Below are 20,161 nucleotides of genomic sequence, written 5' to 3'. Positions count from 1 at the left end.
GCCTTGCTGTGGCACTCAGATCACTGGCACATTTAACTTACAAGGGTGCTGGGTTAAGAGCTGGGGCCCTCATGCTTGCTCAGCATCCTGACCCAATGGGTGCTGGGTTAAGAGGTGGGGCCCTCATGCTTGCTCAGCATCCTGACCCAGTGAATCATTTCTCCAGGTCCTTGACCCGGTTTGAAAGGTTCCAGTCTGTGCTGACTAGTTTCAGAGCAACTTGACAAAAACTAGAGTCATTTGGAAAGAGGGAACATTAACCAAGAAAATGGCCTCATCGTATTGGCCTGTAGTGCATTTTCTTGATTGATGTGGGAGGGCCCAGCCCATTGTGGGTAGTGCCATCCCTAGGCTTGTGGTCCTAGAAGCTGTAAGAAAGCAAGTTGAGCAAGCCACGAGGAGCGGGTCAGTCAGCGGCATTTCTCCATGGCCTGTGCATCAGCTTCTGCCTCTAGGTTCCCCATCAGTTCCTCTGAGTTCCTGCTCAGACTTTCTCAGCAACAGCGTGTGCCCTGAGAGTCATGAGCTGGAATAGACCCTTTCCTCCCAGCTTGTTTGTGGGCAGTGTTTTATCACAGCAATAGAAACCCTAAGATTTGGAGCCACTGCATTTGGGCTATGAGGTAGCAGCACCTTGGCAAAGACTGTAAACCTTAGAGCGAGACAAGAGACACAAGGAACCAAAGCCCAGTATCTTCAGAAAGCAATTCTTGAAATTCAATTACTATTGGGGGACAGGTGGGACTGTGAAGAAATATGATTCTTATCCTCCTGCCTCTGCTTCACAAGGAGTAGTGTTGCATGCAGGCAGGCTTCTCCACACCCAGCTTGAAATAATGTAAATGACGGGAAGTTGTTAAGGGTACCTTGGTGTAGAATCACGAACATAGAAAACTCGTCAACAGCACTTGCTTCCTTGTTCACCCTCTCTGCACAGTGACTGACACAACAGCCACAGCCCTTGAACTTGCAGAATGGGTTCTTTTAACAAGAAAGTCAGTCATGAACACAATGCTTGACCCAACCGAATAATGCCTTTGGATTTACAGTATGACAAGGCGTATTCACTGAGAGCAAAAGAGAGTTGAGGAATATGTTTGCAACAAACCCACCAAAGCACTGTCCCTTCACCCAAAGGTCAAATACATGCTGGAAGAGTTTATGTATTGTACATATCATGTAATTTCATACCATCAGTTTAAACATTCAATGTCAGCAGAAAACTTGCAATCATTCAAATGGACATTTCACACAAAATGGCTCATTACATCAAAGAATAAAGTAGCATTTTTCAATCACAATAATAAAGAATTATTTCAAAAAATAGTTCTTCAGACAAGGGTACAGTGTAATTTGACAAATGAAGTCTTCAATAATCTGGCAACGTGTGCCAAGAGCTGTGACATTTTTCAGGGTAACTGAGGTTAGTCCTACTATATTCTCAAAGAGAAACCACACAAAAGTAAGGTTGAGACCAAGACAAGAGGTAAAAAATAGAAACATGATTAAATGATACATATATATGTACATATATAAATGTATACAAAGAAGTATAAAAAGAGCTTAAAGTATAGAAAGGCAACATTTAAAGCAGAAACAAAAAGATTATTTAATAAGTAATGTTGGACCACTGGCTATTTGGGAAAAACAATAAAGTTATATAGTTTACCTTATTCATTAGATTAAAATAAGTTCTATGTACATCAACTTTAAAAGTAAAAATATAAAATTAATGCATTTAAAAAAATATAAAAAATAATCTTGGAGTTGAACAGCTTTCCTAAATACAACGCAAAATGCAAATCCTGGAGCCTATAAAGGGAAAAAGCCCAGTCAATTTAGTTTCTTCAGAAATAAGACAGAAACAGAACAGTACACACACCTAAAGGGGAGCATCTACTTTAACGCCTCTGACATGTGACGCTCCGGAGTGTAGACGTCGTCTGCTTTACAAATTAACACAGCATGTTAGAAAAAGGAACAGAGGCAATAGGCAGACAGTACAGGGGGATAAATTACAAATGGCTAAAAATTTCACTCAAGACGTCTAGCTGGAAACTCAAGTTAAATGGTTACATCACTGACATGCTGTAGAGAGCCGTCAGTAACACTGCACAAGAACCAGAGCCCAATTCCCAGTACTCACATTTTAATGCCCCTGCCCCCGCCCCCGCTTTGTGTGTATGGATGATTTGCATGCAAGTCTGCACCATGTGCATCTCTGGTACCCATGGAGGCCAGAAGGGCATCAGATCCCCTGGGACTAGAGTTACAGATGATTGTAAATCACCATATGGGTGCTGAAAATCAAACCCTGGACTGCTGGATGAGCAAACAGCCGGTGCTCTTAACCACCATCTTGCTGTCCCTAAAATAATTTTACAATTACTTTTGTGTGCTGGGTATGTGTATATATATGTATGTGTGTGTACCACAGAATACACTTAGAGCTCAGCGGACAACATGAGAATCAGGTCTCTTCCTGCCACCATGTGGGTCCCAGGGACCCAATATAGGTCATTGGAATTGGCGACAAACAACTTTACATGTGATCCATCTTGTTGACCCTAAAAATTCTAATTTACAAATAGCATACACATAAAAACAGGCGTTATTTTACATCTACAGCCTTAGTTTCCCTTTGTCTTTCTTGCTATTTTTTAGCCTGTAACTGAAGTCAATCTTGAGTATTTGGGAAGGAATCTCTTTTTGAAAATGTTTATTTAGCCAACTTGTCGGCATTTGGGCAGTAGGTTTATGATTTTTGGTTACTCCTTCCATTCTGAAACATGAAAAGCAGCTAATTCTATCCAATTCTAATTCTTCTATTCTTAAAAAACTATATGGGCACACAAAAACCAGCTAAGGGCACCACTGTAGCATGTCAATGAATACAATTCAACATGCACAACCAGGTGGGTTAAATATGCAGAAATAAGTTCACCACACCGAGCTCTGTTCTTCCGTTTAACTGAAGCACCAAGAGATCTGCAACTTCCAGGAAACCTTCCCAAGGTTTTTTTTTTTTTTAATTTATTTATTATGTATACAATATTCTTTCTGCGTGTATGCCTGAAGGCCAGAAGAGGGCACCAGACCTCATTACAGATGGTTGTGAGCCACCATGTGGTTGCTGGGAATTGAACTCAGGACCTTTGGAAGAGCACGCAATGCTCTTAACCGCTGAGCCATCTCTCCAGCCCCCAAGGTTTTTCCTAAAAGACCTGTCCACCCTCACAAAGGTTGCTCACAGTCCCTGGAAAAAGCGACAATAACCTTGACACAGCTTTGAGCTCAGAAACCAAATGTGCTTCTCATCCTGCCAAACTTTCTTGCACTTTTGATCCTGAGTGAGAATTCCATTGCTCAAAAAGGGATGTTTATGCTGTGGGTACAACTGTTCATCATTCCACAACTATAAAACACACTGATTATTAAACAGTCATGACAAACAGTGTAAGAGTATGGGTGTGTTCAGTGGTAGAGCGCTTGTCTACCAGGTTTGAACCCTGACACATTTACTCTAAAGACAGTATAAGAGAAAGGCTGCAAGCCAGACAGTGGTGGTGCACGCCTCTAATTCCAACACTTGGGAGGCAGGTGGATCTCTGAGTTCGAGGCCAGTCTGGTCTACAGAGCTAGTTCCAGGACAGGCTCCAGAGCTGCAGAGAAGTCCTGTCTTGAAAAAAGCAGAGAGAGAACGGGGGGGAGGGGGAGGGAGAGGGGGGAGGGGGAGGGGGGAGGGGGAGAGATTGTGTCAATGAACCACTTCAGGCCATTTGCAGGTGTACCTACCAGAAATTTGCCAAACAAGCAAATTTCTATTTCTTGTATCCCTCAATACAGGTCTTGGAAGTAGCCTGTATTAAACAGAAAAGGATATGAAATAAAGATTTGTATCCATGTATAAACCTCTTGCTCTCATGTTAAATATAAACACTATCTCTTCTCAAGAGAGATCTAAGAAAGATTAAAAACTAGCCGTAAGATGTTTCCACAGCACAGAAGTCCAGTAACTCCTGGTTTGAATGGTGCATAGGGTGGAGAGGTGAGGGAAGGAAATGGTAAGATTAAAGCTTTTACCACAACAGTCCCTGGAATAAAACCACACATGCTACCAAGAAGCCACATACATTTATTGCATGAACATGGAAAAGCAAGGTTTTAAAAGGCAAGGTGGGATCTCTTCTCTGCCTTCTGATGGGCTAGACGATTAGATCTCAAAGTAGAACAGATACTGTAACGATGTACTCCTGGACTCACTTTTTCTTTCAAGGTTATGGAAACAAAACAAAACTTTTTGTTCTTCTTTGTACTTCTGGGCTCTTGGTAGGTCGATCAGCCACTGCTTTGTCACCAGAGTTCTCAGCTGAGTTTACAAATGGATGTGTCCAAGACTGCCATCTGGTGGAAATGATAGACATTGAGACCATTTGCTTCTAAGTGACTAACAGCTAAGCCCTATTTTGGGGGTAGAGGGACAGTTCATTCATAACAGCACTAAGAAATATGAAATAAGGAACTAACTTAGAAGAGCAGACCATATAAAGAAAACCCAAACTGTAGTTGGGTTTTATAAACACTTGTGTAATTAGAAAGCGTAGCATCTTTCTGAAATGGACCTAATCCCTGCTCAAAATATTACCTGCCAGCAATTTAATCTATGCATGTTTAAACACAGCCAACAGTGAAATACTGTCCACATTATCCAAAGCTCATCCCGAGGAGTAAACACATTTAAATTTTGTTGTTGTTTAAAGCAGAATGAGGGGCACAGATAATCAAATATATTATAAAGCTGATATTCAAGATGACAAGATACTGCTACAGTACAGTGACGTGGAATGTCCATACAAGCAAATGCAACAGTGAGTATAAAGAATGGGAAAGGCTGGCTTCTGCAAGAGCTAGAACCATGGGGGCAATGGGAGAGTTAGAGCAAGATGCTGTGTTAGATTTTGATCCTTAAGTTCCAGTTGTATTAAATGTTTGTACCTGTATTTACTAAAAAGAACAAAGTCATAAAGGAAAAATTGCATTTACTTACTCATAATATGAATACATTGTCAGTGAATGCAATTGAAGGTTGGTAAAACTGTTGAAGAAAATGATAATATTCTAAAACTTTTGAATATACACGACTCCGTACAGTTCATCAAATTTAGCATGTAAGATCTTAACTGCTTATATAAACTATCTTAAAAACTTCAAAGTGAAAGCAAAGAAACTTCACCAAATTTGAGTTAACAATGGACCCTCAAGGGAAGATATTCTGACGAGTAAGAACTCTACAGTACTGTTCACATCTGAGCCTCGCAGCCTTCTGTGGTCCATCTCCCACTATAGCTGAGAGTACTTACTCTGCCAGAGGGAAAGCTGCCCCAGTAGAGGGAAAACCACAGCAGGATCTGAGACACAGAGGGGCTGTGGCGACACTGTGCTTACTTTAGGAGTGCAGTTATTCTTGCACTAACAAACCACAAACAGCATTAGAGGGAGGTGGAGGAAATAACTCATGAATATGTAAGACTAATAGTTAATTTGTTAAATTTAAAGAAAAATTAACAGAATATACAAGCATACTTTAATAAAAGATACACCTAAACAAATGAGATTAAAAGTTCACATACTATAACAAAATAATTGGGAATTAAACCAGAAAAATACATTACGATATTGGAAAAGTACAAAATGAGAAAGTGGAAAAAAAGATGGGCATTGTTGTAAGCTACAGGTATAAAACTGACACCATCATAAAACAATTCAGAACCATTTAAATTTTGTTTCTATATTTTGTTTTCATTTAAAAACTCATTTTTAAAAAAATCCTAGTACATGACCAGAACATGAACTCTAAATGAATGGGGAATCTCCACCCCACAGAAACTTGGCGCCAACAATCTATAACTCCTATTGACGAGCTTCCCAAGGATTTATTGGTGCTCGACGAAAACAGACACCTGACAACATTTCAATTGAATATAAGTTTATACTTCCTTGAGAATAAAAGCATGTAACAACAACTTGAGCTTTAATAAAAGGGAAATGAGCTTGAACTGAAAAAGAATTACAGAAAGTGACACTCACTTTATAACTGCTACACAAATTTCATGGGTGTTAAGGTTTTGATGTCTTTTCTGTAAGGGAAAACTTACAAGCTCACCTTCCCAATGCCTATCAGGGAGTCACTGGTCTAGCTGTAATTCCTAAACACTGGAGGCTGAGCCACGGGTGAAGGTACACGGCAAGCCCCGTCTCAAAAAAAGTAGCTAGCCGGGCGGTGGTGGCGCACGCCTTTAATCCCAGCACTCGAGAGGCAGAGGCAGGCGGATCTTGTGAGTTCGAGACCAGCCTGGTCTACAAGAGCTAGTTCCAGGACAGGCTCCAAAACCACAGAGAAACCCTGTCTCGAAAAACCAAAAAGTAGCTAGTCTTGTAGAAGAGTTCATGCGCACAACTTGTGTACTTAGCCCACATGACATACCCACAGGCTGTCAACGCTAAGACTGCACACATTCTTTTGAGGTGTATCATAAGGAAAAACGACGATCCGACTTCAGAACAAGGCTTTACTAAAATTCATTACACACTACTGTAAGACTTAAGCTTTCACTTACAGCTAAACCAGGGTGGTCCTCTGGAAATAATTTCAAACACCATTTGAATGTCACATACGCAGTTCAACAGGACACAGCACTTGGTCACGAACTAAACTAGTAACAAGCCTGACAAAGTGGGCAGAGCGCCACTAATCATTACGGCTTTGCCAATGACTGCAAAATTCAGATATTATAGAATAAAGCAACTTGTAATCAATTTAAGCTTTTAAAAAAGACATCATTTAGTAATATATTTCTCTCATGGGGCTACTCTTCCTTGGTAACATCTGCCTTAAATTAGGAAAGTCTAGAGATAGTCACTTCAAAGGACTAGGGTGGACCTGAAAGACACTTTACCTGATGACAATTAAGGAGTGGGAATTTAGTATCTTAAATGGGATAGTTTTTAAAATATAAGAATAAAAGGTCAAAATCAAAACGATATTAAATATCCTAACTTTGACTAACAATTAAGACTAAATTTTCCTTTTGCCCCAAGCTGTAACATGGCCTAACATGGTAAAGAAGGGAGCCACGGGGTGGATGAGATTGAATGAGCAATACAGCACTCTACTGTTCATAAGTACACAACACAGGGGCTGGCAAGACAGCTCATCGGGTAAAGAAGTCTGTTGTCAAGAATGACATGAGTTTGATCCCTGGGACCCACAGGGTAAAAGGAGAGAACTCAGTTCTGCATGTTGTCCTAATTTCTATGTGTACTTTGGGGCATACATGCCTACACACAGACACACAAATGACATATATACAAAAGAAATATATAAGGCAATATTCATGAGAAGGCACCCAATTTTAGATTCCAAATGGATCTATTAAGAGAATATATATTAATTCCATTTTTACTAAAAAGAACTAAAGTCAAGTAAAATGAAGACATGACCACCAGGAATCGGCATTTGAGGCCATAGTAGCTAACAGACAAAAGGCAACAAAATACAGGTAGCAGAAATGGACCATGCATGGTTAGGTAAGCAGTATTTGATAAGAGGCTTGGTGTAGACACAGCAGCTACAGGAAAAAGCAATTATCAATACTATGAATCAAAAAACAAACAAAAACCGTAGAGATGTACATGGGGAAAGAAAACTTCCAAAACCTCAGGATGAGGGCATCTTCCTGTCTGCTGTCAAGGCTTCCTACTCAGATCCAAGAGGCCCTGCACTTTCTCACTGTGGCATCCAAGATGGATTCAACACAGTGAGTGGGGAAACATGGAAAGACCTGGGCAGTGAGTGACTTGTCAATAAGAGTGCAGCCTGCTTACTTCAGAGCTTGAAGCAAACAGACCCAAGGAATGCTCCCACTCACCGGGACTGGAGCTTTAAAAGCTTACACAGCAGGCAGCTCAGCATGTACCCCTGGCAACTGGGAGGCTGAGAAAGAATTGTCCTGAATTTGAGGCCAGTCTGGACTAAAAGACTGAGTTCTAGACCCACAAAATAAAATATCCCTCAACAACAAAAACCCAACCAATTAAAAACGTAAGAAAACATTAGAGATTATATATGAGATGATTTCATAGAAACCATAGGGAAAATGTTAAATAACAAGAGGCCCCGTGTGCTACTAAAGTAACAAGTGATGAAAAACAAAGACATAGAGTTTGAACTCAGCAAACAAAGACTAGAAACTAAAAAAGACAAATGGGAAAGAGACTGACTCAAAGGAACAATGTGCAAAGGATGTGAGAACTGACTTCAGAGAAGGAACTCAGAAGGCCTATACACATTTTCACATGCAATGAGAAATCTGAATTGTATGAGGTACTGCACCGCTTGCCTCACTGACGAAACTCAAGGTACACAATATGGAGTATCAATGAGGATAGAATGGGACGGATTGGAAACACCAACTTGGAAATATGAATCCTTAATGACCCAGTCATTAAGTCACCTTATTTCTAGAATAAGCAGTATTACTACATGCCCAGAGCACATGCAGGATGCCTGGTACAGAACAATCTGGAATTTGCAAATAACCAATATTTGAACGGTACAGTCACAAAACTGAATACTATGCTTGTTAACAACTCTCTTTCTCAAAGAGGGGGATATAGAAGAAACTTAACAGGTTAAGTTTAAACCTGAGGCTAGGAAACACAATTTCCTCTTCATAACACACCCAAAACAAAACATGGTGGGTGGATCTGTAGGGAAGGAGCGACAGTTTTGTGCTTGAGACAGGGTTTCTCAACTATGTCGCTGAAGCTGTCTTCAAACCTGTAATCCTTTTTGCCTCCTACTCCTGAACACTAGTGTGCGCTGCCAAGCCAAGCAGTGACAGCAACGATGATCTCTTTTAAGAACACCAGTGGTGGCACACACCTGAAATCCCAGCACTCAAAGAGTGAAGGAGTCAGAAGCAGGTGGATCTCTCCGAGTTCAAGGCCAGCCTGGTGGTCTACATAGTGAGTTCCAGGACAGTCAGAGCTACACAGAGTAACTCTGTCTCGGGGGGGAGGAAGGGACCAAACCAAAGAAAAAAAAAAAAACGAACAAAAAAACCCCGAATGAACCCCACTTTTCTTTTCCACCTTCCATGTACAATCCCATCACCACTAACAACCAAGGCAAGTGCTTTTTCCAAGTGTCCTTTCTTATAAATCATTTAGTTTCATCTGCCAAAATACTTAGGACAACTGACTTCCTAATTTCCATCTTCTCAAAGTTAGTCTTATTCACCTCTAATTCACCTTTCAAGAGATGGACCTCTGAGTTTGAAGCCAGCCAGAGCTTTGTCAGACCAAACAGGAAAAGACAGAAGCACTCTGGGGTTGAGAACACACATTAAGGAGAGCTTAAGCTTTACTTCTAGATCACACTGACATAAATCACCAAAAAGGAACAAAAACAGACCCCTTAGGCTGCTAGGAAGCATGAGTCTTTCCTGTCATGCTGAAGACCCTGGGTTCGATTCCCAGCAGAACAAAAGCAAATAAACGAACCGAAACCGGTTACCTAGTCTTTTCTTTTGGACTCAAAGAAAGAATATTTCTAAATATTAATCTAAAGTTAAATATGGAGGGTGGGGAGACAAGCACGGAAATAAAATCGCTTAAATTCTAGTGTTAATGACCACTACATCTGATTTCAGTACACCTAGGGATTCCTCAGCTTATGTAAAAATTACAATGTAATTTTCACTGAACACTATTTGGCTGCCTTCAGTAAATTTAGAGGATCCTAAATCTGAGGCCACTCTAGCTATATATTTATCTATCAAGACCACCTCGAAACAAAAGTAACTTCTCACCTTAAGCGTACATCGTCTTTAAAATCCTGTGTAAAAATAAAGTGATTAGTACTGGTTCTAAGGGACTATTATTTGAGCTGTGCACTGAACTAGCCACCTTTCATGGGGGAAAAAAACCCCAAACCACACTGCTAATGTCAAAGAATGACTGACAGGCTGTGATTATCCAGGAGACATTTTCTCTACAGTAAACAAATCGAGTGTGTCGCTCTAGGAGAACAACTGACAGTATTTGTTGCCAATGATAAAATGTCACCTTTCAAAAGAAAATTAAAATACTGAAAACTCTTTCCAACACCATGAGCTTGATAGCTTCTCAATACTTCCAAGATTTTAAAAAAATCAATCATATTAACAAATAAATTTAACTACTGCATAATAAAAATGTCAGCATTCAAAAAAAATTATACAATTCAGTATTTTCTAAATGACCAACATGCACAGATAGAAATCTGACCTCACATTGACAACACACACAGTCTTCTCAAAGAAAGGCTTCAACCTCCACAGTCTCTTTCCTAGCTAGTATCTGTGTACTGCCAGGTTTCTACAAACACCAGAACGTGACAGGCAGCACACAAAAGAAGATATTTAAAAAGCAGAGAGAAGAATCCAGCCCAATGTTGAAAAATAAATTGGTGCCACTTTTTATGTCACTTCCTTTGTTTACTTGGAAAGTTATTGTCATAAATTCCAACACAATGAACACCAGTAGAATCCACAAAGCAAAAAGTACTTTGTGACATCTAAAATTTAAGGTTACAAATGGGTCCTGAGACAAACTTTAGAAATAACTGGACTACAAAGTTCACAAGAGTAAACATTAAACATGGATACAGTCTTTCTATCATGAGGACCACTACCCTCACGTGGCACTAGCAGGTAGTTTGGAGCAGAGAAGTTAACTCGTACTGCCCTACCTGGTCTGGCTGATTTCATCCATCTATGCTCATATCAGGATTTCACAAGTATGCCAATGATACGGATTTAAAACAGCCAAAGTTGCACTTTTATTTTTGAAAATCACACCAAAGAGTAGTATGTCACAGTGTTTTAAAATCAATTCTTTATTTAAGTAACAAGTTGGTTACTGCATCGTATGAAACATCACAATACCATTCTGGACAGGTACTCTCAGGACAGGGGCGGAGCAGAGTGGAAGGTTAAACAAACCATTTTACGTTCTTCATTCCCCATTTTTTAATACCCCCCAAACCCCAATAAAGGGACAAGTAGCTTTTTAACACCATCATGTAAAGCACTTTAACTTACAAGGCTAAAATCTATAAAGAATAAATAAAATATGTTGTGGCAGTAATTCCTTTCAGAGCAAAAATCAGGTGCACAGGAACTCAAGTGGTCAGGAAAGCCATCTGTATGCAAACATGTGGCTCCCAGACAGCTCAGGAAAATGATACAGAAATACCAGGAATTCCATTTTGCGCAGGACCAGATGACGACTCATTTTTAACTACACACAAAGGCAACTACAACCTGCTCAAACACAAATAGAGAGCAAAATGTTTACAAAGCATCCACAACATGTAAACCATGTACAAATGGATACATTCACCACTTCTCTGAACTCTGGTAACTTCTTTTTGATAAATATTTACTCTTCATGTTCAGCACTGACTGAATTTAATACATGCAAAACTGAGGGAAAAAAATCCCAAGAAGTCCAACTTATTGTAAAAATAGAACTAAATAATTTAAGTACCTTATGTGACAGCCACTCTGTACCGTGCCCAATGTTATAAAATGAAAGGTTACTGAACCCATGAAAATATCTCTGTAGATTTCCCTTAGATCTAAAATAGATGCTTTTAAATGTATTTATAGTATTTCAATGTGATATTCTGAAATTTTTAAAATAACAGTTAAAAATTATACCAAATTACATAAAACTTGTATCTTAAAAGCTGAAAAATTAAAACTATAGAAACCCACATGTAAAACAAAAGGAAAATCACAATTTACATTATAAAGGCAAATCTCATCAATTAGAAGAATTTGAAGCATTAAGATGACAAAGCAAATTATAAATAGTCATAAATTAATTCATGTGGTTTCAAAAGATCTAGAAAGAGTTGAAGGATGTAGTAGATACATGCATAAAACTTGTAAAAGTTTATATTATTGCCAAAGACCGTATCTTGAAGCAAGGCAATGTTACAAAGTGAACATTATTGGAGAACCCAGTTTGGTAATACAAGGAAATTGGAAAAAATTTAAATAACAGTAATAAATACATATTCTATAGTAAATTGCTCAAATGAAATTAAAACCCACAAAACTACAAAAAGCTTCCAACTTGGTGAATTGAAAAACTGGAACTTTTCTTACAGTTCTTTACTCTTATATGCTTATATGAAGTGTTTTGTCTTGCTTTAAAAAAAAAAAAACCCATAATGTATCTTCGGAGTATAGCTAACTATATTCCCATGCACTTCAGGCACATTTGTTATTTGTGGTAAAAACAATTCCGTTGTTTTCTAGGGCCAAAACCTCACTACAGTTGTAACCAGATGCCTGAGCTGTAAAATACTGTAGAGAGCAGGCAATGCTCTGCGTGGTGATTACCAGGAAGTACAAATGGGACAAATAAGGGAAGGGCTAGCGGGTTCTGCTCATATCACAAAACAGTGGGAATCCAAAGAATATTTCCCCTTGTATTGAAGAAAATGTGATTAAAAGTTTTTCCCCCAATTTCAGAATCAAAAGCATTTTAGAAGGTTTCTAAGGCTATCATGGGTCTTCTAGATCTCCAGCGCCCTACAAGAAGAGAAAAGGAAGAATATTGTTATTATGTACCTGTACCACTCCGGGTGGACTGACTTTCAAAAGAAAACAAATTAGGTGAACAAATTAACTTCCTTTCTTTATTAGAAAAGGTCATTTTAGCAGAGAGGTGTGTGTAATGTATACTGTGTGCATACATGTATATCATATAGAAAACTGTTGGGATTTGTCCCCTCTCCTCTTCACCTAATGGCCTTCCTTTCTCAAAAACACTTGAAAAATATTCAGGCTTGGGAAAAAAAAATGTATCAAAATATCAGCTACATGCGAAGATTCCAAACTTTTAAATTATGTTACCTTAAGCAACTTTAAACATAGACTATCAAATAAAAACCTAAGTTAATGTATAGCAAAAAAAAAATTGTTTAAAATATTTTGTAATTTAAATTATCTATTTTAAACAAGGCAAAACTTAAATCTATTTTTAAAACAGCTTAGGATCCGTACATTTGCTAATTAATGCCTGATGAATACTTATAACGAAACTGGAAAATGTCGCAACCTTTGATGTGCTCATGGGAAAGCTTTCTTAAATAGCTACATGTGCCAAACTATTTGAAAATGAGTGTTCCACACCACAGAAAAAGGCAGCAGAACTGAGGTACTTTTAAGTAAGCAAGACCTAGTTTTTAATTAAGATGTTTTTCTCTTTCATTGATAACAGCTAATCCAAATTGTTCGGAATTTAATAGTTATAAATTTACTTTAGTTTTCCAGTATCCCGAACCTGATTGTTAAATAAATAAAAACTAAAAAAAGTACAACATGCATAGAGTATTCCACATCACATGCTTTATTTGGACTTAACACTGATAATTTCATTCTAAACACTTGGTTGACATACATTTTTATATGTATAGTAATAAGCTATACAGAATATACAGATGAAAGCTATGAGTAGTACATAGTTCTTTTAAAAATGTTTCATAAAGAATACAGAGAAAGGAAAAATAACCACATATCCAGTATCTCAACAACTTCTAAAAATAAAACTACAGAGATGTAAAATAAAACAAATCAAACAACACATAGATTATCAACTCTGAAAGAAAGTTATAGGCCAGCACCAGCCATTTTTTCAAGAACTAAAATAATAATTAAACACAAATGTATTACAAAGCTAACTACGCATGTATGATATATAAAATAAGCAGTGTAATTCTACATTAACAAGTTTTTCACAATGTATAGTTGTCTTTCCAATCAATAATTTCTAATCCTAGTTATTAAGAATTAACTGCTGACTTTCATAATGGCAACCTAATTTCTGGCATACAATGCAAAATGATATATAACTTCATTAAATTCAAAATATTATAAATAGTCAATTTTAAACTATCATAAATGTTTATTCAAAGGCCTTTAAAAAAACAAGGCTATAGGAATATAAGAAAACTAGTTTTCCAACATTCAAATAACAAAATGGTTATATAAATGCACACATTATACTTCCTAAGTAAAAACTGTCAAATCAAGATCACAAAAATATTACCCAAAAAAGGTCATATTTTTTCACCACTCATCTTTGTCCCTGCATCTTCATTACAGCTGTCTAATTCACCAAGACCACTTTCTGATTCAGTGAGTCTTTCCTGCATGGCCACTGGGTTTTCAGCGTCACTGTTGGAAGCAGCAGCTGCAGCAGCCGGGTCGGCCGGGCCTTCTTCTCCCTCTACTTTAGCTAGCCTGTAACTAGTCAGCATCTCCTCCAGAAGTTGTCGGTAGTTTCCCCTATGATTAATTCTCATTTGCCTGAGAGCTTCCACCAATTTTCCCTGTGATCCACTTTCCTCTGCTTCATCGGAGGCCTTTTTTTAAGATTTAAGACCCCAGCGTCAGTAGACAAACGAGGATATCACATGTATTTCATAACATCACACAAAGCACTATTTTTCTCTACCATAAGCAACACAGTTAAGCGAACATTTTCATTAATTATCAGTTCTTACCTGTGCAGATTAATAAAAACTTGCAATTAAGTTATTGTTATCTTTAGTCAATTACCATGAACTAGTTTGTCTTATTCTAATTACTACTTGAAGTTTAATCTGAAACTTTGCTTTTAGAATTCTTACACGAACATTTTCTAAAATAACTTACTTTAAAAAATTGCAGGCTTAAATGACTTAGTTCAAAGGGAAAGTGTTTGAAAGCGAGACAAAGGACAGAAGAGCAGTCATCAGAATGTTAGTGTCTTCATTTCTGCTAAATGGCGAGTAGGAAAACAGATAGAAAGCAAAACTACAAAAATTTAAACTGGATTCTTTTAGAGATTTAAAAAACTTTTGAAAGACATTTTTACTTGCCTTAAAATACAGTATTTTAATAAAGCCACCTCTAGATAAATTATTTTAAACCCTAATACTGGAAATTCCACAGGTTTTTGAAATTATGACTACTCTTAAGTAGTCTTAAGCAGTCTTCTTAGCAAAGAAGGATCTCATTACCTGATGAAGTAACACAAGGCAGCCTCACACGTGCCCCTCCTGGACACCATAATGACAGCCTCACGTGTCCGTCATGCACACCATCACGGCAGCCTCACACGTGTGTCCCTCACATATGCCATCATGAGTCTCACACATGCCCCTTTTATGTACACCATCATGAATGAATCATATCATGCACTCTTTCCAAAATGTGCACTAGAAACCTGATTGCCCTGGCTTTCTATGCACCAGAAAAGAGGGGTGGGGAAAGTAACACTAATGGAACCGTAAGAAAGCAGTAACGCAAATTCAGAAAGTAGGCTGGGATACAGGAAAGCTGGCAAAGGCTCCTCAAAAGTGTCAAGCACAAAACACCCATAAGCTTGATTATGACCATAACTTGATTGTTTGAAAACAATAGCAACAGTTATTTCAGGAACAAATAAGAAAATTTAGATTTGGCATTTTATGGAACTATAAAATTTCATTTCCCTAGGTATAATGGTATTATTGCCACATAAAAATCATTCCAGTTCTAAAATAAGCCATGCCCTGAAATGCTAAACAGGCAAAATACTATGATGCCTTTAACTTGTCTTCAAAGGGTTAGTTACAAAAAGACTTGATATATACTGTATATATTTCAGATATTAAGATATACAAAGAAACTAAAGCAAAATGTGAACACAACTGAAACTGTAATAGTCATTGTCATTTTAATGTTTAACCTATTAGGAAGTTATCACCACCAATGTTAGGAAAATTTTTAAAAAGGTTATTGATGGAAACTCTAAGATACAGTCTCAACTACCCTTGGAGACCTAACATTAATAAATCCACATATTAAAAATTGTAGTGTTCATGAAAAAGGTAGAAAAAGGACCCACGTGCTTAAAAAATAAACTGTCCTCACGGCAAAAAACAAAAAATGAGTGTGTATTCTTGTGTCTTGGGTTGTTCATTTTCACATATTTAAAGTGCTGGGAAAGAGGTGAGAGAGATGGCTCAGTGCTTAAGAACACTAGTGGCTCATCCAGAGGACACAGGTCAATTCCCAGAATCCATGTGACTGCCCACAATTGTCTGTAACCCCAGTCCCAGGAAAATCGAAACCCTCTTCGGTTCCCTGGGCACCAGGAACATAAGTGATGCAGACATATATGCAGCAAAGCACCCATTCTCATGATGATACAATGACACAGCATAAAGGGTGGTGGATTATGCTTTCTTTCAATTTCCTATATGCATATTATTAACTATCAAATTAACTACTTCTGCAGAATGAGTTCTCTGCTAAGATTTTCTTACATATTTCCCTTTACCCTTCTACTGCTAAAAGATGTACTCCCCTCAGGCTCCTCATCTGACTGCATTCAGGAAGAGCTATGATTGAGGTAACTGCGTTTCCAATCCCTGTCAGTTTTAATCTGATCTTCAAAAAGGAAATGTTCCATTTAAAGGTGCATCAAAAGCCCGCCCCTCCATCTGTAATAAACAAAAGGCTTCCCTATTATTTTTAAAATAAATTGTAGGACATCAATACCTACTTCGAATGGGCAATGACATACATGAAGAGTAACTAGCCAGACTTTACTGTACAATCACGCACAAGGCCTTTAAATTATATAGACACCAAAGCTCTATTTCAAGATACAGAGAAGCAGAGGCTCTAAGTATTTTATAACCTATTTTGTAACTCTGACATATAGTCATGGCCTACTAAACCTACTTCAAGTTGGACTGGAGTAAGGCTGTTAAGTGAGTCCATTGTGGTGAGTTATAGTACGTCCTTTACACTAAAAACAATCTGCCAATACAGTAGTGGCAGCTTTACGAGAGTAGTTACTCCCCCCCGCCCCCTTTGTATTTTCAAAACAGGGTTTGTGTAGCCCTGGCTGTCCTGGAATTCACTCTGTAGACCAGACTGGCTTCAAACTCAGAGAACCATTTGCCTCTGCCTTCTGAGTGTTAGAATTAAAGGCCTACAACAACCCTGCCTTGAAAAGGAGTAATTCATCTCTTAAAAATTAACTAAACCAAACCATGAAATAAAAAAGGGACTATTTATAATGTCTGGCATCACAACGTCATACACTAAAATGATGACCATATTTTAAAAATTTAACCATATTTAAAAGTCATTTTACTTTATAGGAAATTGTATTTTCCCATTGTTTGGAATAGGTGATGGGCAACTAAAAAAATCTTCCCCAGCAATTATAGCTCTCAAAATACTAGTATGGAACTCTCTTGCTCATATCACAAGACGCTATTAACTAGGTTGTGCTTTCTTTACTTGAACTTTAAAGTTCACAGAGTACAGCTATAATGTACCTATTATAGTAATTAACTCCATCTTGCAGGCACATTTTTTTCATACTCTTTTCTATATCATTGACACCACTCAGGAGGGAAAATCCAACATCTGTGCTAAGAACTTTACAAGGTCATTTCATCTTCACAGGCACTCTCTGAAAGAATACTGTTTAATTGACACTCTATAAATGAAGAGATCTGTCCTTTGTATTAATGAGGTGCAGAGTTCAGGCCTGTGACAAGATAACTAACAGCAATCTGAATGCTCCAATGAATGCATTATTGTGAATTAAAAGTTTTGCATGAGAAATGTCCCATGTATCTAGATACTTATTTAGAATGGATGTTTAAGAGGCTGAAGAGATAGCTCAGCAGTTAAAGAGAACGGGCTGCTCTTCCCCTCTTCCAAAGGACCTGGGTTAGATTCCTAACATCCATATGATAGCTCAAAACATCTGTATCTGTCTTCTTTGGCTTCCTCAGGTACCAGGCATACACGTGGACAAAGACATGCATACAGGTAAAACGGCCATGGTTTAAATTAAAAAAAAAAAAAATGTCTCATTTACAGGAATCTGAAGGGATGGCTCAGCAGTTAAAAGTGACTACTGCTCTCACAGAGGGATTAAGTTCCTAGCACCTACACACAGCTCACAACCATCTGCAGCTCCAGTTTCAGAGGCTCTGACCCCCAGTTCTGTCTTCAGACACTGCATCTCATTGTGCACTTAATATAAAAAAACACTTGCATGCATAACAGTAAATAAATCTTTATAAAAACTTTATGCAAAAAATTTAAGACACAGTGACCACAAGAATTAACTTCCCTTAATGGCTCTATCATCTAGACCAACAGAGTTTAACAATCAAGTAATTTATACAAAACACATCCTTGGCACTAGCTGCTCAAGCCTGAGGACCCGAATTCAGACCCCATAATGCACAGAAGAGATGGGTGTGGCTGTGTGCATGCTTATAACCCCACTGTGGTGAGACAGGAAAAACACTGAGGCTTGCTGTCTACCAACCTGGTGCTGGATTCATTAAGAAACCCTGTGTCAAAGGAATAAAGTGGGGGAATGACAGCAGGCCACCTGACAGCCTCCTCTAGAATTCCACACACATAACACATTCATACACAATCCCCCACAGCAATACCAAATAAAACGTAAGAATATAAAGTAAATCAAGTAAAGAACAAATAGGGCAATGAAACTTAGCGTTGAAAAGATTAACTAGTAGGCTGCTGAGATGGCTCAGTGTTAGGTAAAAACACTTGCTGCAGAGCCTGTCATCCTGAATTATGATCCCCAGAACCGACATAAAAGCACAAGACTATAATACCAGTGTACCTAGGGAGATAGAAGGCAAAGATAGGAGAATTGCTGGAAGCTTACAGGCCACCTGGTGTAGCATACACAGAGTAGAAATAAAGAGTTTGTCTCAAACATGGAATGCAAGCATGGACACCTGAGGCCACACTGACTTCTACATGCCTACATTCTCATTCATTCATATCCTCCCTCTCTCCCTACACACACACACACACACACACACACACACACACAAACACTCCCTGATGTTCACTGGTCAGCTAATCTAGGCCAAATTAATAAGCTTCAGGTTCAGTGAAGGTGGAGAGCAACTGTGGAAAGTTACCTAGCCTGCAGCATGTTCACATATGCATACATAACTGCACATACCCACATCAAAAAGAACATACATCACATGCCAATATACAAAAAATATAGACTATCACGTCATTAGCCATCTCTGAGGGTTAAGTCTCGCCTTTAACAGCCAAACTATCTCTCCAGCCCAGCAAGCTTTTGTTGTAGGTGTGAGCAGGACAGAGGTCAACTTCTAGTGTCATTCCTCAGATGATGTCACTTTATTTAAGAAAGTATGTTACTTGGACCGAGGATCACAGGTTATGCTAGGCTGGTAGGCCAGTGAGATGCAGTCATCTCATCTCCAGCTCCCCAGTGCTGGGTTACAAGCAAATACCACATGCCTGGACTTTTACATGGATTTTGGGGGTTGAACTCAGGTCTTCCTGCTTCCGCGACAATCACTTTATCAACTAAGCTACCCACCTAGCAATTATTATCTCAGTATTTATGGTTTTGGGGTTTTTTGGGTTTTTTTTGTATCTGTGCATGTAAATGACTGAGGAAGATACTAGACTCTGCCCCCTACTTGCATGCAAGCCTTTTCATCTCTCAGTGAACATGGAGCTCACTGATTGGCTAGCAAGCTCCAGGAATGCTCTGGTCTCCACCTCCACTCCATTTTTAATGTCCATCCATCCCATGAATCAAACTTAGGTCCTCAGACTCTTGTGGTAAACCAATTAAGTCATTTATCCAGACTCACTTTTCAAGGTTTTTTAAAGAATACTAGACCAACTATTCGACATGAACAAGACTCTGTCCTAGTCAAGAAGGTTTGCATTATTTACTATTTACTTATTATGCTGGAGACTGAGTTTAGGGGTTTGCATCTACAGCTGATCTACATCTAACCCTCCTAACAAGCCTGTACTCAACTTTTCTTTACTGACTGCTATGGGTGCTGGGGTTAGAGCCAAAATAAACGAGACTAAGTCCCAGATCTCATAATCAACATTTTAGAAAAAGAGGAAGGGTGTAACCACAGGCCTGGCTACATTAAGAACAACTTAGTTTTGCTCCCAGATGTTATGGTATAATGGCCAAAATCCTTTAGGCAATTACTCTTGGG

General features: G+C 38.4%; 1 protein-coding gene across 7 annotated transcripts in view; it reads right to left on the bottom strand.

The window, feature by feature from the left end:
* Positions 1-4,121: 4,121 nt before the first annotated feature.
* The window catches only part of Ppm1b (protein phosphatase, Mg2+/Mn2+ dependent 1B), a 54,393-nt gene continuing 38,353 nt past the window's right edge, over positions 4,122-20,161 (bottom strand). For 2 of the 7 annotated variants that reach the window (XM_041631195.1, XM_041631194.1), the window contains one exon: positions 10,916-12,647. In XM_041631195.1, coding sequence (XP_041487129.1) covers positions 12,632-12,647 — 16 coding nt within the window. In that variant the 3' untranslated portion in view covers positions 10,916-12,631. Of the gene's footprint in view, positions 4,405-5,047; positions 5,096-10,915; positions 12,648-13,444; positions 14,483-20,161 lie in introns of those variants that run through there. The other 5 variants (XM_041631190.1, XM_041631189.1, XM_041631192.1 and 2 more) reach the window with 4 other exon arrangements.

Source organism: Microtus oregoni, unplaced genomic scaffold (genome assembly GCF_018167655.1).
Source record: "Microtus oregoni isolate MIOR12 unplaced genomic scaffold, Mior012 000036F_ref0000092, whole genome shotgun sequence".
Taxonomy (NCBI): domain Eukaryota; kingdom Metazoa; phylum Chordata; class Mammalia; order Rodentia; family Cricetidae; genus Microtus; species Microtus oregoni.
Note: the sequence above shows the minus strand (reverse complement) of the source record. Positions and strands in the feature narration are given on the sequence as shown.